At 48.9% G+C, this 26,914-nt stretch overlaps 1 protein-coding gene across 1 annotated transcript in view; it reads right to left on the bottom strand.

Moving 5' to 3' along the window:
* Nucleotides 1-353: 353 nt before the first annotated feature.
* CKAP2L (cytoskeleton associated protein 2 like) overlaps nt 354-26,914 on the bottom strand; it is a 66,541-nt gene continuing 39,980 nt past the window's right edge. The window contains exons 5-9 of the mRNA XM_063931957.1: nt 15,666-15,873; nt 15,383-15,538; nt 2,567-2,630; nt 2,283-2,478; nt 354-1,621 (exon numbers count right to left, since the gene is read on the bottom strand). Coding sequence (XP_063788027.1) covers nt 1,348-1,621; nt 2,283-2,478; nt 2,567-2,630; nt 15,383-15,538; nt 15,666-15,873 — 898 coding nt within the window. The 3' untranslated portion in view covers nt 354-1,347. The remainder of the gene's footprint in view (nt 1,622-2,282; nt 2,479-2,566; nt 2,631-15,382; nt 15,539-15,665; nt 15,874-26,914) is intronic.

Below are 26,914 nucleotides of genomic sequence, written 5' to 3' on the forward strand. Positions count from 1 at the left end.
CAGGCTGTACCTGTGATCGTCCCTCTGGAGCTAATGTCCAGTAGCCAAGAAGCCAATCCATCCTGCACGCAGGTGAGTTCACTTCTTCTCCCCTAAGTCCCTCGTTGCAGTGATCCTGTTGCCAGCAGGACTCACTGTAAAATAAAAAACCTAAGCTAAACTTTTCTAAGCAGCTCTTTAGGAGAGCCACCTAGATTGCACCCTTCTCGGCCGGGCACAAAAATCTAACAGAGGCTTGGAGGAGGGTCATGGGGGGAGGAGCCAGTGCACACCACCTGATCCTAAAGCTTTACTTTTTGTGCCCTGTCTCCTGCGGAGCCGCTATTCCCCATGGTCCTTTCAGGAACCCCAGCATCCACTAGGACGATAGAGAAATGTAATTAAACATTGCTGTCTTGTCTCAATGTAGAAAGTGTGCTGTTGCCGTTAAAGCAGAGCACGGGCAGAATTCATTCATTCATGTGTTGTACCGTCTCCACTTCGCCCGTAGAGGGTGCTGCATACATGGGAATCTCTGTGCCTTAAGACAGAGCAGTCCTGTTTATACAGTAGTAGGATACACAAAATGCTGGCTGCTACACGGTACTACACACCATGAATGAGATTTACTTAATGGGCTGTCTCAATAGGTCTAATAGTAATTATAGGGTGTGGAGGACAGGAGACTGGGTTTACAGTCCATCTGCTGTGCGTTTTGGAATTATATAGAATTATTTGTATTTCTATATTTATCTTTATTTGGATGTATTGTTCATATTGTTTTATACTGCTAATAAATATTTTAAAACCTTTCACTCTGGCATTTAATAAAAAAATAATTTCATGAATGTTACTTACTTGGAGGGGGCAGTAATGCCTATACCTGCAGGAAACATATACCGCAGTTTGTAAATGTCCAATTTATAATACTGAATGTAGACATTTACAATGTAATACAATAATAGAGCTACCTTACCCCCTACATAAGGATAAAGTCTTTATAAGTGCAAAGTACGTCAATATCTTACTCACTCTTGTGCCAAAAGTGGCAGCACAAGTAGGTCTGTAATGTAATTCATGCAGACACCAAGTTATAGGTGCAGCATATAGCGTATTTACAGGCATTTATCTAGCACTGTATAGTCCTTGCTGTGACATGGCACCATCATACCACTGTGCACATGATCCACGCCACCAGCAGATGGGGGTAGATCTCCAGGATATGCCAGGATATGGCTTGTGCTGCTGTTTCATAGTTAAGGCAACCAGAAATACAGATGACCTGTTCTGAAGATACAGGGCCTGCAGATCCCATATACACAGGTGCGGCTAGGTTTGCTCCACAAGGTAATGCAACTGCATAACACATCACACGGGCTCCTCATTTTGGCCCCCTGAGGTGTCCTGCCTTATCACTCCGAGTATATGCTCTGCCCCCTCTGGCAGGGCATCATTTCTCATGAACAAATAGGTGTCTGCGTCAGCCACTTCCAGGAGCTCATCCAGAGAGGACACCACATGGTCATGTTCCTGCACCACATCTGGGTACTGATACGCTGAGTGATGGATCCGTACTGACCTCCGCACTGGGGTCAACCTCTTCCACCCCTGGCCACTTCCATCGTTCTTCTTCTCTTTCTTGCTGTATGGGTACATGGGAAGGTGAGGAATTGTGAGACACAACCTTTGTTCCTGAATTAGGTGTGTGGTGATGCGTGTAAACAGGAAATGGTACCTAATGGCAGCCACAATATAATTATAATACCACATATTAGACATCAAATTCCAGATATTACCAGACAGTGCCTCCACCATGTTGCCTGCCAGTGACCCACTTCTCACAGCATTACGAGCACCGTGCTTACAGGAACATGCTCTGGCACCTAATGACACACTGGGTAAGGGGAGGGGATGATCTAACTTTAGTCCTAGTACAATGACATCATAGGGGAGGGTGAACGACTTACATCACGTGGCATTAAAGTCCAAAACAAAAATACAGCGGACAGATTACTAGCCTTACACCTATACATGAGCTTGGCACAATAAAGCCAATTAAGAGTTTGCAGTTAGTATCTTTATACTGTTCACATAATGCTGCTGTCCAGTTGGCTGTAAATAGGATGGCTTAAACAACTTGACTACAATGTAAACTGGCCACACATCTATTATGGTTCAGGTTTGTCTAGCCTGTAGCCATACATGATACTGATTGGTGTATACTGGCAACAGCTGACTGGATTTTGTAAAAGCCAAATAAGCTAACCACAATACGAGTGACCACAAGCAGGGAGAAGCATTACCTGGACAGACTTGCAACCTGCAGCTTGACTGCGGAGCCCTGGTCACATGTGCTTGTTCCAGTGCAGGGCGTCCTCACATTCCCTACAGGTCTTATGGTTGACCATGACGGGCTACCACAGCATTGGACATCTTTGTCCTCACATGGTTCATTCTCCACTGAAACATCTTCATTTGGCAGAGGCCCAAACGTGACAACTATATACATATACAGAAGACAAATATACACTTAGAGGTTTTCACTCCCACCTTGGAAAAAACAAACACAACAAATGAATATAATCACCTTTTGTTTTCTTGTTTGTATTCTTCATGATGTCAAAGACAGTATCTCTCAGCTCATCAATGGGCTGAGAAGCAGAGAACTGGTTGATATAAAGCATAGATGTGCATCGTACATACAAATGTGCAATATACAGAACGGCAGCACAGCTGAGAAATACTGTAGGTAAAGGTGAGACGCGACTCTATAGAAGCAAAGCATCCTGAGCAATAAATGTATGTAGGGCATAAGCGTGCTCTGCTTTCTTACACTTCTGTCTATTCTTCAGGCAGGATGACTTCCTACTATGAAGTGTCTATGTCAGTACTATAAATACTGATCAAAATATATATTACCACCATAGCCGTAATACTGGTCAATATTTAAAGTGATGGGTAGCAGTAGTAAATATCCAATTTAAAATAAATGTACAGTTCAGTTTATGAGGCCCATACAGCAGCAGTAAAAATAAATAGGATTTTGAATACCTACCGGTAAATCCTTTTCTATGAGTCCGTAGAGGATTTTGGGCCGCTCAAAGAACCATGGGGTATAGATGGGATCCGCAGGAGACATGGGCACTTTAAGACTTTCAAAAGGGGCGCGACCTGGCTCCTCCCTCTATATCCCCCACCAGACTCAGTTTGGAACTGTGCCCGGCGAGACGGACATTTCGAGGAAAGGCTTTAACAACAAAGGTGAGCACAACACCAGCTCACGCCATAAGCATGCCGTACAACATGGCAGATAACTGAACACGTCAACGGACATGAACAAGATTCAGCAAGAAGCTGAAAAAACCATAACACCAACTGTGTTTAACCAGAACTACACTGCAGATACAGTACGCACTGGGACGGGCGCCCAACATCCTCTACGGACTCATAGAAAAGGATTTACCGGTAGGTATTCAAAATCCTATTTTCTATTTCGTCCTAGAGGATGTTGGGCCGCTCAATGAACCATGGGAAGCTCTAAAAACGGGCGGGAGAGTGCGGATGACTCTGCAGCACCGATAGACCAAAACTAAGGTCTTCATCGGCCAAGGTATCAAACTTGTAAAACTTAGCAAACGTGTTTGACCCCGACCAAGTAGCAGCTCGGCAAAGTTGCAATGCCGAGACACCCCGGGCAGCCGCCCAAGGAGGAGCCCACCTTCCTAGTGGAATGGGCATTCACCGATTTCGGTAATGGAAAGCCTGCCTTGGAATGAGCCTGCTGAATTATTTGACAAATCCAGCGGGCAATGGTCTGCTTGGAAGCAGGACATCCAATCTTATTGGGAGCGTATAAAATAAAACAGAAAATAAGAATTTACTTACCGATAATTCTATTTCTCGGAGTCCGTAGTGGATGCTGGGGTTCCTGAAAGGACCATGGGGAATAGCGGCTCCGCAGGAGACAGGGCACAAAAAGTAAAGCTTTCCGATCAGGTGGTGTGCACTGGCTCCTCCCCCCATGACCCTCCTCCAAGCCTCAGTTAGGTACTGTGCCCGGACGAGCGTACACAATAAGGGAGGAATTTTGAATCCCGGTTAAGACTCATACCAGCCACACCAATCACACCGTACAACTTGTGATCAAAACCCAGTTAACAGTATGATAACAGAGGAGCCTCTGAAAGATGGCTTCCTAAACAATAACCCGAATTAGTTAACAATAACTATGTACAATTATTGCAGATAATCCGCACTTGGGATGGGCGCCCAGCATCCACTACGGACTCCGAGAAATAGAATTATCGGTAAGTAAATTCTTATTTTCTCTATCGTCCTAGTGGATGCTGGGGTTCCTGAAAGGACCATGTGGATTATACCAAAGCTCCCAAACGGGCGGGAGAGTGCGGATGACTCTGCAGCACCGAATGAGAGAACTCCAGGTCCTCCTTAGCCAGAGTATCAAATTTGTAAAATTTTACAAACGTGTTCTCCCCTGACCACGTAGCTGCTCGGCAAAGTTGTAATGCCGAGACCCCTCGGGCAGCCGCCCAAGATGAGCCCACCTTCCTTGTGGAGTGGGCCTTAACAGATTTAGGCTGTGGCAGGCCTGCCACAGAATGTGCAAGTTGGATTGTGCTACAGATCCAACGAGCAATCGTCTGCTTAGACGCAGGAGCACCCATCTTGTTGGGTGCATACAATATAAACAACGAGTCAGATTTTCTGACTCCAGCTGTCCTTGCAATATATATTTTTAATGCTCTGACAACGTCCAGTAACTTGGAGTCCTCCAAGTCACTTGTAGCCGCAGGCACTACAATAGGCTGGTTCAGATGAAATGCTGACACCACCTTAGGGAGAAAATGCGGACGAGTCCGCAGTTCTGCCCTGTCCGAATGGAAAATCAGATATGGGCTTTTGTAAGATAAAGCTGCCAGTTCTGACACTCTCCTGGCCGAAGCCAGGGCTAATAACATGGTCACTTTCCATGTGAGATATTTTAAATCCACCTTTTTTAGTGGTTCAAACCAATGAGATTTTAGAAATTCCAAAACCACATTGAGATCCCACGGTGCCACTGGAGGCACCACAGGAGGCTGTATATGCAGCACTCCCTTAACAAAAGTCTGGACTTCAGGAACTGAAGCCAATTCTTTTTGAAAGAAAATCGACAGGGCCGAAATTTGAACCTTAATAGATCCCAATTTGAGACCCATAGACAATCCTGATTGCAGGAAATGTAGGAATCGACCCAGTTGAAATTCCTCCGTCGGAGCACTCCGATCCTCGCACCACGCAACATATCTTCGCCAAATGCGGTGATAGTGTTGCACGGTTACTTCCTTCCTTGCTTTAATCAAAGTAGGAATGACTTCTTCCGGCATGCCTTTTTCCTTTAGGATCCGGCGTTCAACCGCCATGCCGTCAAACGCAGCCGCGGTAAGTCTTGAAACAGACAGGGACCCTGCTGAAGCAAGTCCCTCCTTAGAGGTAGAGGCCACGGATCTTCCGTGATCATCTCTTGAAGTTCCGGGTACCAAGTCCTTCTTGGCCAATCCGGAACCACTAGTATCGTTCTTACGCCTCTTTGCCGTATAATTCTCAATACTTTTGGTATGAGAGGCAGAGGAGGAAACACATACACCGACTGGTACACCCAAGGCGTTACCAGCGCGTCCACAGCTATTGCCTGCGGATCTCTTGACCTGGCGCAATACCTGTCCAGTTTTTTGTTGAGGCGAGACGCCATCATGTCCACCATTGGTCTTTCCCAACGGGTTACCAGCATGTGGAAGACTTCTGGATGAAGTCCCCACTCTCCCGGGTGAAGGTCGTGTCTGCTGAGGAAGTCTGCTTCCCAGTTGTCCACTCCCGGGATGAACACTGCTGACAGTGCTATCACATGATTCTCTGCCCAGCGAAGAATCCTTGCAGCTTCTGCCATTGCACTCCTGCTTCTTGTGCCGCCCTGTCTGTTTACATGGGCGACTGCCGTGATGTTGTCCGACTGGATCAACACCGGTTTTCCTTGAAGCAGAGGTTCTGCCTGGCTTAGAGCATTGTAGATTGCTCTTAGTTCCAGAATGTTTATGTGAAGAGACGTTTCCAGGCTCGTCCACACTCCCTGGAAGTTTCTTCCTTGTGTGACTGCTCCCCAGCCTCTCAGGCTGGCGTCCGTGGTCACCAGGATCCAATCCTGTATGCCGAATCTGCGGCCCTCCAATAGATGAGCACTCTGCAACCACCACAGAAGAGATACCCTTGTCCTTGGAGACAGGGTTATCCGCTGGTGCATCTGAAGATGCGACCCTGACCATTTGTCCAACAGATCCCTCTGGAAAATTCGTGCATGGAATCTGCCGAATGGAATTGCTTCGTAAGAAGCCACCATTTTTCCCAGGACTCTTGTGCATTGATGTACAGACACCTTTCCTGGTTTTAGGAGGTTCCTGACAAGCTCGGATAACTCCTTGGCTTTTTCCTCCGGGAGAAAAACCTTTTTCTGAACCGTGTCCAGAATCATCCCTAGGAACAGCAGACGAGTTGTCGGCATTAACTGGGATTTTGGAATATTCAGAATCCAGCCGTGCTGTTTTAGCACTTCTTGAGACAGTGCTAATCCCATCTCTAGCTGTTCTCTGGACCTTGCCCTTATTAGGAGATCGTCCAAGTATGGGATAATTAATACGCCTTTTCTTCGAAGAAGAATCATCATCTCGGCCATTACCTTTGTAAAGACCCGAGGTGCCGTGGACAATCCGAACGGCAGCGTCTGAAACTGATGGTGACAGTTTTGTACAACGAACCTGAGGTACCCCTGGTGTGAGGGGTAAATTGGAACGTGGAGGTACGCATCCTTGATGTCCAAGGACACCATAAAGTCCCCTTCTTCCAGGTTCGCTATCACTGCTCTGAGTGACTCCATTTTGAACTTGAACTTCTTTATGTACAGGTTCAAGGACTTCAGATTTAGAATAGGTCTTACCGAGCCGTCCGGCTTCGGTACCACAAATAGAGTGGAATAATACCCCTTTCCCTGTTGTAGAAGAGGTACCTTGACTATCACCTGCTGAGAGTACAGCTTGTGAATGGCTTCCAAAACCGTCTCCCTTTCGGAGGGGGACGTTGGTAAAGCAGACTTCAGGAAACGGCGAGGCGGATCTGTCTCTAGTTCCAACCTGTACCCCTGAGATATTATCTGCAGGATCCAGGGATCTACCTGCGAGTGAGCCCACTGCGCGCTGAAATTCTTGAGACGACCGCCCACCGCCCCCGAGTCCGCTTGAGAAGCCCCAGCGTCATGCTGAGGCTTTTGTAGAAGCGGGGGAGGGCTTCTGTTCCTGGGAAGGAGCTGCCTGTTGGTGTCTCTTCCCCCTTCCTCTGCCTCGTGGCAGATATGAATATCCCTTTGCTCTCTTGTTTTTAAAAGGAACGAAAGGGCTGCGGTTGAAAAGTCGGTGTCTTTTTCTGTTGGGGAGTAGCTTGAGGTAAAAAGGTGGATTTCCCGGCTGTAGCCGTGGCCACCAAATCTGATAGACCGACTCCAAATAACTCCTCCCCTTTATACGGCAAAACTTCCATATGCCGTTTTGAGTCTGCATCGCCTGACCACTGTCGCGTCCATAAACTTCTTCTGGCCGAAATGGACATAGCACTTACCCGTGATGCCAGTGTGCAGATATCCCTCTGTGCATCACGCATATAAAGAAATGCATCCTTTATTTGCTCTAAAGACAGTAAAACATTGTCCCTATCCAGGGTATCAATATTTTCAATCAGGGACTCTGACCAAGCTACTCCAGCACTGCACATCCAGGCTGTCGCTATAGCTGGTCGTAGTATAACACCTGTATGTGTGTATATACTTTTTTGGATATTTTCCATCCTCCTATCTGCTGGATCTTTAAGTGCGGCCGTCTCAGGAGAGGGTAACGCCACTTGTTTAGATAAGCGTGTGAGCGCCTTGTCCACCCTAGGAGGTGTTTCCCAGCGCGCCCTAACCTCTGGCGGGAAAGGGTATAAAGCCAATAACTTCTTTGAAATTAGCATCTTTTTATCGGGGGCAACCCACGCTTCATCACATACATCATTTAGTTCTTCTGATTCAGGAAAAACTATAGGTAGTTTTTTCACACCCCACATAATACCCTGTTTAGTGGTACCTGTAGTATCAGCTAAATGTAACGCCTCCTTCATTGCCAAAATCATATAACGTGTGGCCCTACTGGAAAATACGGTTGATTCGTCACCGTCGCCACTGGAATCAGTGCCCGTGTCTGGGTCTGTGTCGACCGACTGAGGCAAAGGGCGTTTTACAGCCCCTGACGGTGTTTGAGGCGCCTGGACAGGCACTAACTGATTGTCCGGCCGTCTCATGTCGTCAAACGACTGCTTTAGCGTGTTGACACTATCCCGTAATTCCATAAATAAAGGCATCCATTCTGGTGTCGACCCCCTAGGAGGTGACATCCCCATATTTGGCAATTGCTCCGCCTCCACACCAATATCGTCCTCATACATGTCGACACACACGTACCGACACACAGCAGACACACAGGGAATGCTCTTAACGAAGACAGGACCCCACTAGCCCTTTGGGGAGACAGAGGGAGAGTTTGCCAGCACACACCAAAAGCGCTATATATGACAGGGATAGCCTTATAATAAGTGCTCCCTGTATAGCTGCTTTTATAATATAATTTTTGCCACTATTTTGCCCCCCCTCTCTTGTTTTACCCTGTTTCTGTAGTGCAGTGCAGGGGAGAGACCTGGGAGCCGTCCTGACCAGCGGAGCTGTGTAAGGAAAATGGCGCTGTGTGCTGAGGAGATAGGCCCCGCCCCTTTTTCGGCGGGCTCGTCTCCCGCTCTTTAGTGTATTCTGGCAGGGGTTAAATATCTCCATATAGCCCCCGGAGGCTATATGTGAGGTATTTTTTAGCCAAATAGGTTTTCATTTGCCTCCCAGGGCGCTCCCCTCCCAGCGCCCTGCACCCTCAGTGACTGCCGTGTGAAGTGTGCTGAGAGGAAAATGGCGCACAGCTGCAGTGCTGTGCGCTACCTTTAGAAGACTGAGGAGTCTTCTGCCGCCGATTCTGGACCTCTTCATGTTTCAGCATCTGCAAGGGGGCCGGCGGCGAGGCTCCGGTGACCATCCAGGCTGTACCTGTGATCGTCCCTCTGGAGCTGATGTCCAGTAGCCAAGAAGCCAATCCATCCTGCACGCAGGTGAGTTCACTTCTTCTCCCCTAAGTCCCTCGTTGCAGTGATCCTGTTGCCAGCAGGACTCACTGTAAAATAAAAAACCTAAGCTAAACTTTCTCTAAGCAGCTCTTTAGGAGAGCCACCTAGATTGCACCCTTCTCGGCCGGGCACAAAAATCTAACTGAGGCTTGGAGGAGGGTCATGGGGGGAGGAGCCAGTGCACACCACCTGATCGGAAAGCTTTACTTTTTGTGCCCTGTCTCCTGCGGAGCCGCTATTCCCCATGGTCCTTTCAGGAACCCCAGCATCCACTAGGACGATAGAGAAACTCTGTTTTCCGCAATGGAGCCGTTCTGGCTACATAGATTTTCAAAGCTCTGGCCACATCCAGAGACTTATCCTCAGCCAAAGCGCCAGTAGCCACTGGCACCACAATAGGTTGGTTAATATGAAAAGAGGAAACCACCTTTGGCAGAAATTGTTGCAGAGTTCTTAACTCAGCACGATCTTCATGGAAGATCAAATAAGGGCTCTTGTGAGACAAGGCCGCCAACTCTGACACCCGCCTAGCGGATGCCAATGCCAATAAAATGACAACCTTCCAAGTGAGGAATTTCAACATCACTTTACGTAAAGGTTCAAACCAATGCGACTGAAGGAACGATAACACCACGTTAAGGTCCCAAGGTGCCACAGGCGGCACAAAAGGAGGTTGGATATGCAACACCCCTTTCACAAAGGTCTGCACCTCAGGAAGTGAGGCCAATTGTTTCTGAAAGAAAATGGACAAAGCAGAAATCTGCAATTTTAATGGAGCCCAATTTAAGGCCCGCATCCACACCATTTTGTAGAAAATGGAGAAAACGTCCAAGGTCAAATTTCTCCACAGCAGCTTTCTTGGACTCGCACCAGGAAATATATTTCCTCCAAATACGGTGACAGTGCTTCGACGACACACCCTTCCTGGCAAGGATAAGAGTAGGTATGACTTCACTGGGAATACCCTTTTGGGCTAAAATCTGGCGTTCAACCGCCATGCCGTCAAACGTAGCCGCTGTAAGTCTTGATAGACGAACGGCCCCTGCCGCAGCAGGTCCTCGCGCAGAGGAAGAGGCCAGGGATCGTCGACCAGTAACGTCAGAAGATCCGGGTACCAAGTTCTCCTTGGCCCGTCCGGGACCACAAGGATCACCGGTATGCTTCTTCTTTTTAGAAGCCTCAGCACCTTTGGGATGAGAGGAACCGGAGGGAACACATACACTGAGGGGAACACCCAGGGTGTTGTCAGTGCATCCACCGCATCCGCCTGAGGGTCCCTGGACCAGGAACAATACCTCGGAAGTTTCTTGTTGAGGCGAGACGCCATCATGTCTATATGGAGAACCCCCCATCGATTTGTTAGCAGCGTGAAGACCTCCTGATGGAGGCTCCACTCTCCTGGATTCAGGTCGTGTCTGCTGAGGAAGTCTGCTTCCCAGTTGTCCACTCCCGGAATGAATATTGCCGACAGAGCGCTTGTATGCCTCTCCGCCCAGCGAAGAATCTTTGTGGCTTCCGCCATTGCCGCTCTGCTTCTTGTGCCGCCTTGGCGGTTTATGTAAGCTACTGCCGTGACATTGTCCGATTGGATCAGAACCGGCAGATTTCGAAGATGTTCCGCTTGTAGAAGGCCATTGTAAATGGCCCTCAGTTCCAGAACGTTGATGTGAAGATTTGTTTCTGGACTTGACCATCTTCCCTGGAAGGTCACCCCAGAGTGACTGCCCCCCAACCTCGGAGACTTGCATCAGTGGTCACTAAGATCCAGTCCTGGATCCCGAACAGACGTCCTGCAAGGAGGTGAGAGCTGTTGAGCCACCACAGGAGGGAGATCCTGGTGTTGGGAGATAGAATTATCTTCCGGTGAATATGCAGGTGGGATCCGGACCACTTGTCCAACAGATCCCACTGAAACACTCTGGCATGGAACCTCCCGAATTGGAGGGACTCGTATGCCGCCACCATCTTTCCCAGCAATTAAATGCAGTGATGAATGGAAACCGTTTTCGGTTTCAATAAGAGTTTTACCAAACTCTGAATTTCCAGAGCTTTCTCCACAGGGAGAAAAACCTTCAGCTGGACCGTGTCCAGAATCATGCCCAAAAACGCCAATCGGGTTGTCGGGATCAACCGTGATTTTGACAAGTTCAGGAGCCAGCCGTGCTGTTGCAGAACTGACATGGACAGTGCAATGTCCTGTAACAACTTATCTTTGGATTTCGCCTTTATCAGGAGATCGTCCAAGTACGGGATAATTGTAACTCCTTGCCTGCGCAGGAGAACCATCATTTCTACCATTACTTTGGTAAAAATCCTCGGAGCCGTGGACAGACCAAACGGCAACGTCTGAAATTGGTAGTGCGTATCCTGGATAGCAAACCTCAGGAAACTTTGGTGAGGAGGATAAATGGGGACATGAAGGTAAGCGTACTTTATGTCCAAGGAAACCATGAATTCTCCTTCCTCCAGACTGGAGATCACCGCTCTGAGAGACTCCATCTTGAATTTGAATTTCTCTAGGAATAAGTTGAGAGATTTCAGGTTGAGAATAGGTCTCACCGAGCCGTCCGGCTTCGGCACCACGAACAGGCTTGAATAAAAGCCCTGCCCCTGCTGATCTAGGGGTACCGGGACCACAACCTGATTTAGACACAATTTTTGTACTGCACCGCAGATTAGTTCCCTTTCCAGCAGTGAAGCTGGCAAGGTTGATCTGAAAAACCGGCGAGGGGGCACGTCTTGAAACTCCAGTGTGTACCCCTGGGATACAATCTTCAACACCCAAGTGTCTAGACCCGAGCGAACCCAGACCTGACTGAAAAGCATGAGACGTGCTCCCACCGGAGCGGGTCCCTGTAAGGGGGACCCGGCGTCATGCGGTGGGTTTAGCAGGAGCCGGGGAGGACCTCTGGTCCTGGACACCCGAGGAGGCGGGTGCCCTTTTTCCTCTACCTCTGGTAGCGAGAAAGAAGTTGCCTCGGCCCCTTCTATACTTGTTGGGCCGAAAGGAATGCATTTGATAATTTGGCTGTTTCTTTTGCTGCGGAGGAACCGAGGGCAAGAAGGTAGATTTACCCACGGTAGCCGCTGATACTAAATCAGTAAGGCCTTCACCGAAAAGTTATCCTCCCTTAAAGGGAAGGGATTCCATATTCCTTTTGGAATCAGCGTCAGCATTCCACTGATGAGTCCAAAGCGCACGTCTAGCCGCAATGGACATAGCATTCACCTTAGCACTAAGGAGGCCAGCGTCACGTACAGCCTCTTTCAAGTATGCAGCCGCATCTCTAATATAACCCAGCGTCACCTGGATGGAATCTCTATCTAGATTCTCCCAATCAGAAGACAAAAGTGTCTGCCCACTTTTCAATAGCACTACTGACCCACGCGGACGCAATAAGAGGCCTGAGCAACGTCCCTGTAGTAGTGAAAATAGCCTTCAGGGTAGCCTCCTGCTTACGGTCCGCCGGCTCCTTAAGAGTCGGCGACTGAGCTGCAGGGAGGGCTACCTGTTTTGACAAACGCGCCAGGGCTTTGTCTACAGTGGGGGGATTCTCCCACGGGTCCCTATCCGACTCGGGACAAGGGTATGCCACGTTGATTCTTTTAGGAATCTGAAACCTTTTATCAGGGTTATTTCTAATGCTATCAAAGAGAGCGTTCAGTTCAAAACAAGGAGGAAAAGTAACCGAGCGCTTTTTCTACTTGTAAATCAGGACCCTGGTTTGTAATAGGGTCCTCATTAATATTCAAGATATCTTTAACAGCTACAATCATATACTGAATACTCTTAGCCAATCTTGGGTCTAATCTGGAATCAGCATAATCGACATCGGCATCAGAGTCCGTGTCGGTACCTGTGTCAACTAATTGGTCAAAACTACGTTTGTGTGACCCTGCAGGGTCTTGCAACTGTAATAAAGCGTCCTCTACTGTTCTCTTCCACACCTGGGATTGAGACGCAGACTCATCAAACTTTTGATTTAATGATGTGACACTAGCATGCAAAGCATTCAAGTAGTTAACCAATCTGCAGTCGGCGGTGCCGACAGGGCCACTCCCAAAACGTTTGGTGTCCCCAACAAATTGTCCCCCGGATAGGAATAATCAGCCTCCGACATGTCGACACCTGAGAGACAGCACACACACCAAGCAATGAGGGAACACAAAGGGAAATAGCCAGCTCACACCCCAGCGCCAAATAAGCAGGCCTGTGAACGCCAAAGATGTCCCAGAGCTGTCTGCGCTTGTTTTACATAAATAAATATGCCCCCCCTATGTCTGTTTAGCCCCCTGTTACTTGCTGCGGAGAGGAAGGACCAGCGACTTCAGCTTGTGGAGGAGGAAATGGCGCCAGTGAGCAGTGAGGAAGAAGCTCCGGCCCCAACATGGCGCGCTTCTTCCCGCTTTTATTATTTAATTATATGCCGGCGGGGGTTAGCGGGCAGTGCCAGGGCACTGTAGGATTATGCCAGCCTTATATATATATATGAGGTAATATATGCTCGGCCGGGCCGGGCTGGGCCCCCCCCCCCCCCCAGCGCCCTGCACCCAGTGGTGTGTACTCGGCGGGAGCATGGCGCGCACTGTGCACAGCTGCTGTGCGGTACCTCTACAATGCCGTCTTGAAAGATGAAGAGAAGTCTTCTTTCGTCTTATACTCACCTGTCTTCTGACTTCTGGCTTGAAGAGGGGGGACGGCAAGCTGTGGGAGGGAGCATCCAGGAGAGCCTGGCGTTAGTCTCCCCTCAGGAGCTGAAGGCATCCTGTCAGCAGCAGCAGAGCCCTGGAACTCATCAGAAGTGGGTCTAGACTGCTCTCCCCTCTTGCCCACGAAGCAAGGTGTCTGTAGCCAGCAGATCTCCACAAAATAAAAAACCTAACATTAAGTCTTTTAGAGAAACTCTAGGAGCTCCTCCTAGTGCCCTGTGTCTCGGCCGGGCACATTTCTAAAACTGAGTCTGGTGGGGAATATAGAGGGAGGAGCCAGGTCACGCCCCCTTTGCAAGTCTTAAAGTGCCCATGTCTCCTGCGGATCCCGTCTATACCCCATGGTTCTTTGAGCGGCCCTACATCCTCTTGGACAAAATAGAAAAGGGGATACGCCCCTTCTGCATTCCCCCTTCCCCTTGGAACAATTCTCCAATCCACCAACATGCGCTTGTTGTCTTTAAGTGATCATTTTGCTTGTAAAATACTAGTTACGGCCTGCAAATTGGCTGATCATGGTCATACACTAGCAAATTACAGCCCCGATTAATCCGGAAAATAAAACATGTTGGACAAAACAGATTTATTGATTCTGATTTATTTTTTTTGGTTGCAATCGGCAATTAATGTGCCCCATATACAGCAGATTTTTTTCATCTGTGAAGTGCAGAAGTGCCCCAAAAGATAACTACTGATGTATGGGTCCTATTATACAAGCTCCAGGTAGATAGCACAGAAGGTAAAGCAAACTCTAACAACGCTGTGAATTCACTAGGGATTGCGGCGAGTTAAGAGAGCCTAACGAGCGTGATTACAAATAGTCACTGGAATTAGGTTTTTCATGTGGAGGATGTCACAATATTTAAATAGCTGCCCTGGTACAACTGAATTCTGCATACCTGCCCTGGTACAACTGAATTCTGCATACCTGCCCTGGTACAACTGAATTCTACATACCTGCCCTGGTACAACTGAATTCTGCATACCTGCCCTGGTACAACCGAATTCTACATACCTGCCCTGGTACAACTGAATTCTGCATACCTGCTTCTGCATACCTGCCCTGGTACAACTGAATTCTGCATACCTGCCCTGGTACAACTGAATTCTACATACCTGCCCTGGTACAACTGAATTCTGCATACCTGCCCTGGTACAACTGAATTCTGCATACCTGCCCTGGTACAACTAAATTCTGCATACCTGCCCTGGTACAACTGAATTCTACATACCTGCCCTGGTACAACTGAATTCTACATACCTGCCCTGGTACAAGTGAATTCTACATACCTGCCCTGGTACAAGTGAATTCTACATACCTGCCCTGGTACAAGTGAATTCTGCATACCTGCCCTGGTACAACTGAATTCTACATACCTGCCCTGGTACAACTGAATTCTACATACCTGCCCTGGTACAACTGAATTCTGCATAAGTTGATGAGACTCACCTTAGCCCCACACTGGACTCCCTGCTTGTACAGCTCAGCAACATCAGAGACGTCCTCTCTCTCCAGGAGCCGGGCCTTACATACCCAGTACTTTGCAAACTTCTTTGCTTCAGGAACTTTTTCCAATGCAGTATGAATGTCCTCTCCTGAGACACCCTTTAAAAAGAGTAATGACCCATTTATGCAGGAGGAGTCTGGGGTTCACGTTCAACAAGTACATAATGTACATACACACTGGCTGGTTTACATTTATGGACATTCCCAGAAGGATTACAGCTCTTACCTTCTCGATGAGTTCTAGACACTCAGTCAGCGTCTGATTAATTTTCTTGGCCAAACACAGCAGCTCCTCCTCTTCCTCTATTCCATCCCACAAAGAGTGGTTAAAGGCCTCTTGTTTCTGTGCAGTCGGTGGCCGTTTAGGTGCCAATGTCATGGGTGGCCGCTTGTAGGTTTTACCCTTTGAGATTAACCACTCTTGGAGCTTCTTCCTTACAATTGGGGAAAAGAAAAAATTGTCAGAATGCAGATATGTCTAGCTGTCGTAGAGCCAGTTGCCACACACCGTGGGCACTGTGATAGGTAACCGGATAAACTTCAAGGTCCTCTAAACTTCAAAGATTAAGGGTAATGGGGGTAATTCTGAGTTGATCGCAGCAGCAAATTTGTTAGCAGTTGGGCAAAACTATGTGCACTGCAGGTGGGAGAGATATAATACGTGCAGAGAGAGTTAGATTTGGGTGGGGTGTGTTAAAACTGAAATCTAAATTGCAGTGTAAAAATAAGATTTTACTCACCTGTAAATCTATTTCTCGTAGTCCGTAGTGGATGCTGGGGACTCCGTAAGGACCATGGGGAATAGACGGGCTCCGCAGGAGACTGGGCACTCTAAAAGAAAGATTAGGTACTATCTGGTGTGCACTGGCTCCTCCCTCTATGCCCCTCCTCCAGACCTCAGTTAGGATACTGTGCCCGGAAGAGCTGACACAATAAGGAAGGATTTTGAATCCCGGGTAAGACTCATACCAGCCACACCAATCACACTGTATAACTCGTGATACTATACCCAGTTAACAGTATGAAATATAACTGAGCCTCTCAACAGATGGCTCAACAATAACCCTTTAGTTAGGCAATAACTATGTACAAGTATTGCAGACAATCCGCACTTGGGATGGGCGCCCAGCATCCACTACGGACTACGAGAAATAGATTTACCGGTGAGTAAAATCTTATTTTCTCTGACGTCCTAGTGGATGCTGGGGACTCCGTAAGGACCATGGGGATTATACCAAAGCTCCCAAACGGGCGGGAGAGTGCGGATGACTCTGCAGCACCGAATGAGAGAACTCCAGGTCCTCCTCAGCCAGGGTATCAAATTTGTAGAATTTAGCAAACGTGTTTGCCCCTGACCAAGTTGCAGCTCGGCAAAGTTGTAAAGCCGAGACCCCTCGGGCAGCCGCCCAAGATGAGCCCACTTTCCTCGTGGAATGGGCTGTTACTGATTTAGGATGCGGCAATCCAGCCGCAGAATGCTCCAGCTGAATTGTGCTACAATTTCAGCGAGCAATAGTCTGCTTAGAAGCAGGAGCACCTATTTTGTTGGTTGCCTACAGGATAAAAAAACGAGTCAGTTTTCCTGACCCCAGCCGTCCTGGAAATATAAATTTTTAAGGCCCTGACTACGTCCAGTAACTTGGAATCTTCCAAGTCCCTAGTAGCCGCAGGCACTGCAATAGGTTGGTTCAAGTGAAAAGCGGATACCACCTTAGGGAGAAACTGGGGACGAGTCCTCAATTCTGCCCTATCCATATGGAAAATCAGATAAGGGCTTTTACATGACAAAGCCGCCAATTCTGACACACGCCTGGCCGAAGCCAAGGCCAATAACATGACCACTTTCCACGTGAGATATTTCAAATCCACAGTTTCAAGTGGCTCAAATCAATGTGATTTTAAGAAACTCAACACCACGTTGAGATCCCAAGGTGCCACAGAAGGCACAAAAAAGGGGCTGAATATGTAGCACTCCCTTTACAAATGTCTGAACTCCAGGCAGTGAAGCCAGTTCTTTCTGGAAGAAAATCGACAGAGCCGAAATCTGGACCTTAATGGAACCCAATTTTAGGCCCATAGTCACTCCTGACTGTAGGAAATGCAGAAAACGACCCAGCTGAAATTCCTCTGTTGGGGCCTTCCTGGCCTCACACCACGCAACATATTTTCGCCAAATATGGTGATAATGGTTTGCGGTTACTTCTTTCCTGGCTTTTATCAGCGTAGGAATGACTTCCTCCGGAATGCCCTTTTGCTTTAGGATCCGGAATTCAACCGCCATGCCGTCCAACGCAGCCGCGGTAAGTCTTGGAACAGACAGGGCCCCTGCTGTAGCAAATCCTGTCTGAGCGGTAGAGGCCATGGGTCCGCTGATATTATTTCTTGAAGTTCTGGGTACCAAGCTCTTCTTGGCCCATCCGGAACCACGAGTATCGTTCTTACTCCTCGTATTCTTATTATTCTCAGTACCTTTGGTATGAGAGGCAGAGGAGGGAATACATGAACCGACTGGTACCCCCACGGGGTCACTAGCGCGTCCACAGCTATTGCCTGAGGGTCCCTTGACCTGGCGCCATATCTAGTTTTTTGTTTAGGCGGGACGCCATCATGTCCACCTGTGGCCTTTCCCAACGGTTTACCAACAGTTGGAAGACTTCTGGATGAAGTCCCCACTCTCCCGGGTGTCTGTCGTGTCTGCTGAGGAAGTCTGCTTCCCAGTTGTCCACTCCCGGAATGTACACTGCTGACAGTGCTAAGACGTGATTTTCCGCCCATCGGAGAATCCTTGTGGCTTCTGCCATCGCCATCCTGCTTCTTGTGCCGCCCTGTCGGTTTACATGGGCGACTGCCGTGATGTTGTCTGACTGGATCAGTACCGGCTGGTTTTGAAGCAGGGGTTTTGCCTGACTTAGGGCATTGTAAATGGCCCTTAGTTCCAGAAAATTTATGTGTAGGGACGACTCCTGACTTGACCAAAGTCCTTGGAAGTTTCTTCCCTGTGTGACTGCCCCCCCAGCCTCGAAGGCTGGCATCCGTGGTTACCAGGACCCAGTCCTGTATGCCGAATCTGTGGCCCTCTTGAAGATGAGCACTCTGCAGCCACCACAGTAGAGATACCCTGGTCCTTGGAGACAGGGTTATCAGCCGATGCATCTGAAGATGCGATCCCGACCACTTGTTCAAGAGGTCCCACTAAAAGGTTATTGTATGGAACCTGCCGAATGGAATTTTGCTTCGTAAGAAGCTACCATTTTTCCCAGGACTCGTGTGCAGTGATGCACCAATACCTGTTTTGGTTTCAGGAGGTCTCCGACTAGAGATGACAGCTCCTTGGCTTTCTCCTGCAGGAGAAACACTTTTTTCTGTTCTGTGTCCAGAACCATCCCCAGGAACAGTAGGCGTGTGGTAGGAACCAGCTGTGACTTTGGAACGTATAGAATCCATCCGTGCTGATGTAGCACTTCCCGAGATAGTGCTACTCCGACCAACAACTGCTCCTTGGACCTCGCCTTTATAAGGAGATCGTCCAAGTACGGGATAATTAAAACTCCTTTTTTTCGAAGGAGTATCATCATTTCTGCCATTACTTTGGTAAAGACCCTCGGTGCCGTGGACGGTCCAAACGGCAGTGTTTGGAATTGGTAATGGCAATCCTGTACCACAAATCTGAGGTACTCCTGATGAGGATGGTAAATGGGGACATGTAGGTAAGCATCCTTGATGTCCAGGGATACCATGTAATCCCCCTCCTCCAGGCTTGCAATAACCGCCCTGAGCGATTCCATCTTGAACTTGATTTTTTTTAATGTATGTGTTCAAGGATTTCAAATTTAAAATGGGTCTCACCGAACCGTCCGGTTTCGGTACCACAACCAGTGTGGAATAGTAACCCCGTCCTTGTTGAAGTAGGGGCACCTTGACTATCACCTGCTGGGAATACAGCTTGTGAATTGCCTCTAGCACAGCCTCCCTGCCTGAGGGAGTTGTCGGTAAGGCAGATTTGAGGAAACGGCGTGGGGGAGACGCCTCGAATTCCAGCTTGTACCCCTGAGATACTACTTGAAGGATCCAGGGATCCACCCGTGAGCGAGCCCACTGATCAATGAAATTTTTGAGGCGGCCCCCCACCGTACCTGGCTATGCCTGTGGAGCCCCCGCGTCATGCGGTGGACTCAGGGGAAGCGGGGTTTTGATTCTGGGAACTGGCTGACTGGTGCAGCTTTTTCCTTTGACCCGCTTGCTTTTCTGAAGCCGAAAGGACTGTACCTGATAATACAGTGCTTTTCTTAGGCTGTGAGGAAACCTGAGGTAAATTTTTTTTATCCCAGCTGTTGCTGTGGATACGAGGTCCCAGAGACCATCCCCAAACAATTCCTCACCCTTATAAGGCTCTATGTGCCTTTTAAAGTCAGCATCACCTGTCCAGTGTCGGGTCTCTAATACCCTCCTGACAGAATGGACATTGCAATAATTCTGGATGCCACCGGCAAAATATCCCTCTGTGCATCCCTCATATATAAGACGACGTCTTATTGTTTGAAAGGGTTACAGACCACGCTGCAGCAGCACTATCTGCAGGTCTCAGTCTAGAACCTGAGTGTGTAAATACAGACTTCAGGATAGCCTCCTGCTATTTATCAGCAGGTACCTTCAAAGTGGCCGTATCCTAAGACGGCAGTGCCACCTTTTTTGACAAACGTGTGAGCGCTTTATCCACCCTAGGGGATATCTCCCAGCGTAACTTATCCTCTGGCGGGAAAGGGTACGCCATCAGTAACTTTTTAGAAATTACCAGTTTCTTATCGGGGGAACCCACTCTTTTTCACACTTCATTCACTCATTTGATGGGGGAACAAAACACCGCCTGCTTTTTCTCCCCACACATAAAACCCTTTTTTTTTTTTTTTTTAGTGGTACTTGGGTTAATGTCAGAAATGTGTAACACATTTTTTATTTCCGAGATCATGTAACGGATGTTCCTAGTGGATTCTGTATATGTCTCAACCTCGTCGACACTGGAGTCAGACTCCGTGTCGACATCTGTGTCTGCCATCTGAGGGAGCGGGCGTTTTTGAGCCCCTGATGGCCTTTGAGACGCCTGGGCAGGCGCGGGCTGAGAAGCCGGCTGTCCCATAGCTGTTACGTCATCCAGCCTTTTATGTAAGGAGTTGACACTGTCGGTTAATACCTTCCACCTATCCATCCACTCTGGTGTCGGCCCACAGGGGGCGACATCCCATTTTCAGCATCTGCTCCGCCTCCACATAAGCCTCCTCATCAAACATGTCGACACAGCCGTACCGACACACCGCACACACACAGGGAATGCTCTGACTGAGGACAGGACCCCACACAGCCCTTTGGGGAGACAGAGAGAGAGTATGCCAGCACACACCAGAGCGCTATATACTGTAGGGATAAACACTATCACTGAGTGAATTTTCCCCTATAGCTGTTAGTATAAACAATATTGCGCCTAAATTCAGTGCCCCCCCCCCTCTCTTTTTAACCCTTTGAGCCTGAAAACTACAGGGGAGAGCCTGGGGAGCTGTCTTCCAGCTACACTGTGAAGAGAAAATGGCGCCAGTGTGCCGAGGGAGATAGCTCCGCCCCTTTTTCGCGGACTTTTCTCCCGCTTTTTTCTATGGAATCTGGCAGGGGTAATTATCACATATATAGCCTCTGGGGCTATATATTGTGATTATTTTGCCAGCCAAGGTGTTTTTATTGCTGCTCAGGGCGCCCCCCCCCCCAGCGCCCTGCACCCTCAGTGACCGGAGTGTGAAGTGTGCATGAGGAGCAATGGCGCACAGCTGCAGTGCTGTGCGCTACCTTGGTGAAGACTGAAGTCTTCTGCCGCCGATTTTCCGGACCATCTTCATGCTTCTGGCTCTGTAAGGGGGACGGCGGCGCGGCTCCGGGAACGAACACCAAGGACGGGTCCTGCGGTCGATCCCTCTGGAGCTAATGGTGTCCAGTAGCCTAAGAAGCCCAAGCTAGCTGCAAGCAGGTAGGTTCGCTTCTTCTCCCCTTAGTCCCTCGTTGCAGTGAGCCTGTTGCCAGCAGGTCTCACTGTAAAATAAAAAACCTAATTTTAAACTTTCTTTCTAGAAGCTCAGGAGAGCCCCTAGTGTGCATCCAGCTCGGGCCGGGCACAGAAATCTAACTAAGGTGTGGAGGAGGGGCATAGAGGGAGGAGCCAGTGCACACCAGATAGTACCTAATCTTTCTTTTAGAGTGCCCAGTCTCCTGCAGAGCCAGTCTATTCCCCATGGTCCTTACGGAGTCCCCAGCATCCACTAGGACGTCAGAGAAAATAAGATTTTAAACCTACCGGTAAATCTTTTTCTCCTAGTCCGTAGAGGATGCTGGGGACTCCGTAAGGATAATGGGGTATAGACAGGCTCCGCAGGAGACATGGGCACTATAAAGAACTTTTAGTATGGGTGTGCACTGGCTCCTCCCTCTATGCCCCTCCTCCAGACCTCAGCTAGAGAAACTGTGCCCAGAGGAGATGGACAATATGAGGAAAGGATTTTGTAATCTAAGGGCAAGATTCATACCAGCCCACACCAACCACACCGTATAACCTGGAATATATGCAACCAGTTAACAGTATGAACAAAAAACAGCATCAGTCAACGACCGATCTCCACTGTAACAAAACCCTTATGTAAGCAACAACTATATACAAGTCTTGCAGATTTAGTCCGCACTGGGACGGGCGCCCAGCATCCTCTACGGACTAGGAGAAAAAGATTTACCGGTAGGTTTAAAATCTTATTTTCTCTTACGTCCTTGAGGATGCTGGGGACTCCGTAAGGACCATGGGGTTTATACCAAAGCTCCAAACCGGGCGGGAGAGTGCGGATGACTCTGCAGCACCGATTGAGCAAACGCGAGGTCCTCATCAGCCAGGGTATCAAACTTGTAGAATTTTGCAAAAGTGTTTGAACCCGACCAAGTAGCTGCTCGGCACAACTGTAATGCCGTGACGCCTCGGGCAGCCGCCCAAGAAGAGCCCACCTTCCTAGTGGAATGGGCCTTTACCGAATTTGGTAACGACAATCCAGCCGTAGAATGAGCCTGCTGTATCGCGTGACAGATCCAGCGAGCAATAGTCTGCTTAGAAGCAGGCGCGCCAACCTTGTTGGCTGCATACAGAACAAACAGAGCCTCTGTCTTCCTAACCCTAGCCGTCCTGGCTACATAGATTTTTAAGGCCCTGACTACATCCAGGGACTTTGAGTCCTCCAAGTCACTCGTCGCCACAGGTAACACAACAGGTTGGTTCATATGAAATGAAAAAACCACCTTAGGCACAAATTGAGGACGAGTCCTCAATTCCGCTCTATCCACATGAAAAATCAAGAAGGGGCTCTTGTGAGACAAGGCCGCGGGGCTCTTGTGAGACAAGGCCGCCAACTCTGACACCCGCCTTGCAGATGCCAAGGCTAATAACATGACCACCTTCCAGGTGAGAAATTTTAACTCAACCGTTTGAAGGGGTTCAAACCAGTGTGATTTAAGGAACTGTAACACCAAGTTAAGGTCCCATGGTGCCACTGGTGGCACAAAAGGAGGCTGGATGTGCAGCACTCCCTTTACAAAAGTCTGGACTTCTGGGAGAGAAGCCAATTCCTTCTGAAAGAATATAGATAGGGCCGAAATCTGTACCTTAATGGAGCCTAACTTTAGGCCCATATCCACTCCTGTCTGTAGGAAGTGGAGAAAACGGCCCAGATGGAAATCTTCCGTAGGAGCATTCTTGGTTTCACAATAAGATACATACTTCCTCCAGATACGGTGATAATGCTTCGCCGTTACCTCCTTCCTAGCCTTTATCAGAGTAGGGATAACTTCCTCCGGAATACCTTTCTCAGCTAGGATTCTGTGTTCAACCGCCATGCCGTCAAACGCAACCGCGGTAAGTCTTGGAACATGCAAGGCCCTTGCTGCAACAGGTCTTCCCTGAGAGGAAGAGGCCACAGATCTTCTGTGAGCATCTCCTGAAGATCCGAATACCAGGCCCTTCGAGGCCAATCTGGAACAATGAGTATTGTCTGTACTCTTTTTCGTCTTATGATTCTCAGTACTTTTGAGATGAGAGGCAGAGGAGGGAACACATAGACCGACTGAAACACCCATGGTGTCACTAGGGCGTCTACCGCTACTGCCTGAGGGTCCCTTGACCTGGCACAATACCTCCGAAGCTTTTTGTTGAGGCGTGACGCCATCATGTCTATTTGAGGCAGTCCCCAAAGACTTGTTACCTCTGCAAAGACCTCTTGATGAAGTCCCCACTCTCCTGGATGGAGATCGTCTGCTGAGGAAGTCTGCTTCCCAGTTGTCCACTCCCGGTATGAAGACTGCTGACAGAACGCTTACATGATTTTCCGCCCAGCGCAGAATTCTGGTGGCTTCCGCCATTGCCACTCTGCTCCTTGTCCCGCCTTGGCGGTTTACATGAGTCACGGCTGTGACGTTGTCTGATTGAATCAGAACCGGTAGGTCGCGAAGAAGATACTCCGCTTGTCGTAGGCAGTTGTATATGGCCCTCAATTCCAGCACGTTTATGTGTAGACAAGCCTACTGGCTTGACCATAGACCCTGAACATTTCTTCCTTTTGTGACTGCTCCCCATCCTCGGAGGCTCGCGTCCGTGGTCACCAGAACCCAGTCTTAAATACCTGCGACCCTCTAGAAAGTGAGCACTCTGCAGCCACCACAGGAGAGACACCCTGGCCCTGGGGGACAGGCTTATCTTTTGATGTAGTTGCAGATGGGACCCCGACCACTTGTCCAGAAGGTCCCACTGAAACGTCCTCGCATGGAAACTGCCGAAGGGGATGGCCTCGTAGGCTGCCACCATTTTTTCCAGAACTCGAGTGGATTGATGAACTCTTTTTGGTTTTAGCAGGTCCCTGACCATGTTCTGGAGATCCTGGGCTTTTTCCATTGGTAGAAAAACCCTCTTCTGTTCCGTGTCCAGAATCATGCCTAGGAATGATAGTCGAGTCGTTGGAATCAACTGTGACTTTGGCAGATTGAGAATCCAACCGTGTTGTTGTAACTCTCAGCAATTGATCTCTCGATCTCGCCTTTATCAGGAGATCATCCAAGTACGGGATAATTGTGACTCCCTGCCTGCGCAGGAGCACCATCATTTCAGCCATCACTTTGGTGAAAATCCTCGGGGCCGTGGAAAGCCCAAACGGCAACGTCTGAAACTGGTAATGACGGTCCCGTACCGCGAACCTCAGGTACTCCTAATGAGGAGGAAATATGGGGACATGAAGGTAGGCATCCTTCACGTCCAGCGACACCATAAAATCCCCTCCTTCCAGACTGGATATCACAGCCCGGAGTGATTCCATCTTGAATTTGAACTTTTTACAGGTTTAGGGATTTTAGATTTAAAATGGGACTGACCGAACCGTCCGGCATCGGGACCACGAACAGGGTTGAATAGTACCCTTTTCCCTGTTGGACCAGGGGAACCTTGACAATTACTTGCTGTTGACACAGCTTTTGAATTGCATCTAATACTACTTCCCACTCCGGGGAAGAGGCTGGCAAGGCAGACTTGAAAAATCGTCGAGGGGGCACCTCTTCGAACTCCAGTTTGTAACCTTGGGATACAATTTCCAACGCCCAAGGATCCACGTTTGACAGAACCCAGACCTGGCTGAAGAATCGAAGACGTGCCCCCACCGGCGCGGACTCCATCACTGGAGCCCCAGCGTCATGCGGTGGATTTAGCAGAAGCCGGGGAGGACCTGCTCCTGGGAACTAGCCGAAGCAGGTGTTCTCTTACCTCTACCCTTACCTCTGGCGAGGAAAGAGGAGCCCCGACCTCTTCTGGACTTATGCGACCAAAAGGACTGCATCTGATGTTGTGGAGTTTTCTTTTGCTGTGGGGGAACAAAAGGTAAAAATGTACATTTACCCGCGGTAGCTGTGGAAACCAGGTCCGCGAGACCATCCCCAAACAGAACTTCTCCCTTGTAAGGTAAAACCTCCATATGCTTCTTTGAGTCGGCATCACCCGACCATTGGCGGGTCCACAGAGCTCGTCTCGCCGAAACTGCCATGGCATTGGCTCTGGAACCAAGCTGCCCCACGTCTCTTTGAGCGTCTCTCATATACAAGACTGCGTCTTTAATGTGACCTAAAGTCAGTAAAATGTTATCCTTGTCCAGGGTATCAATTTCAGCTAACAAGGTATCTGTCCACGCTGCCACTGCGCTACAAACCCATGCCGATGCTATTGCCAGCCTGAGCAAAGCACCCGTATGTGTATAAATAGATTTTAAGGTAGTTTCCCGTCTACGATCCGCAGGATCCTTGAGGGCTGCGGTGTCTGGAAACGGTAGCGCCACCTTCTTGGACAGACGCGTTAAAGCCTTGTCCACCCTGGGCGAGGATTCCCACCGTACCCTGTCCTTTGCAGGGAAAGGATACGCCATAAGGATCCTCTTGGGAATGTGCAGTTTTTTGTCTGGAGGTTCTCAAGCTTTTTCAAATAATTCGTTCAGTTCATGAGATGGAGTAAAAGTTACCTCCGGTTTCTTTTCCTTATATATGCGCACCCTCGTGTCAGGGACAGAGGGTTCATCTGTGATATGCAAAACATCTTTTATTGCCATAATCATATAATGAATACTTTTGGCCACCTTTGGGTGTAACCTTGCCTCATCATAGTCGACACTGAGTCAGAATCCGTGTCGGTATCAGTGTCTGCTATTTGGGATAGGGGATGCTTTTGAGACCCTGACGGGCCCTGTGACCCAGTCAAATCCGTGGATTGACTCCGTGCTGTTTCCCTGGACTCAGCTTTGTCCATTCTCCTATGTAATAAGGTCACATTTGCATTTAAAATATTCCACATATCATACCAATCATGAGTCGACGTTGCCGACTGAGACACCACAATCATCTGCTCCAACTCCTCCTTGGATGAGCCTTCCGCTTCAGACATGCCGACACACGCGTACCGACACCCCCCCCCCCCCCGCACACAGGGATATATCTATAAGGGGACAGTTCCCCAACAAGGCCCTTTGGAGAGGCAGAGAGTATGCCAGCACACACCCAGCGCCAACTGACACTGGAACCAATTCCCAGATAAAGCGCTTTAATATATATTAACTGTGATATACACTCACTGCGCCTAAATGTGCCTCCCCCCCCCCCCTCTTTTTCAGCCCTGTATCACCGTTCAGCAGGGGAGAGTCCGGGGAGCAAGCTTCTCTGCAGATCACTGTGGAGAAAATGGCGCTCGTTGGTGCTGTGAGACCAAGCTCCGCCCCCTCAGCGGCGGGCTTCGGTCCCGCTCAAATGTACAAATAATGGCGGGGAATGTATATATCTACTGCCTCCGCAGCCCATATATTAAAAATGCCAGTCCAGAGGTTTATATTGCTGCCCAGGGCGCCCCCCCTGCGCCCTGCACCCATCAGTGCCTGTCAGTGT

The sequence above is a fragment of the Pseudophryne corroboree genome, chromosome 6 (genome assembly GCF_028390025.1).
Source record: "Pseudophryne corroboree isolate aPseCor3 chromosome 6, aPseCor3.hap2, whole genome shotgun sequence".
NCBI lineage: Eukaryota > Metazoa > Chordata > Amphibia > Anura > Myobatrachidae > Pseudophryne > Pseudophryne corroboree.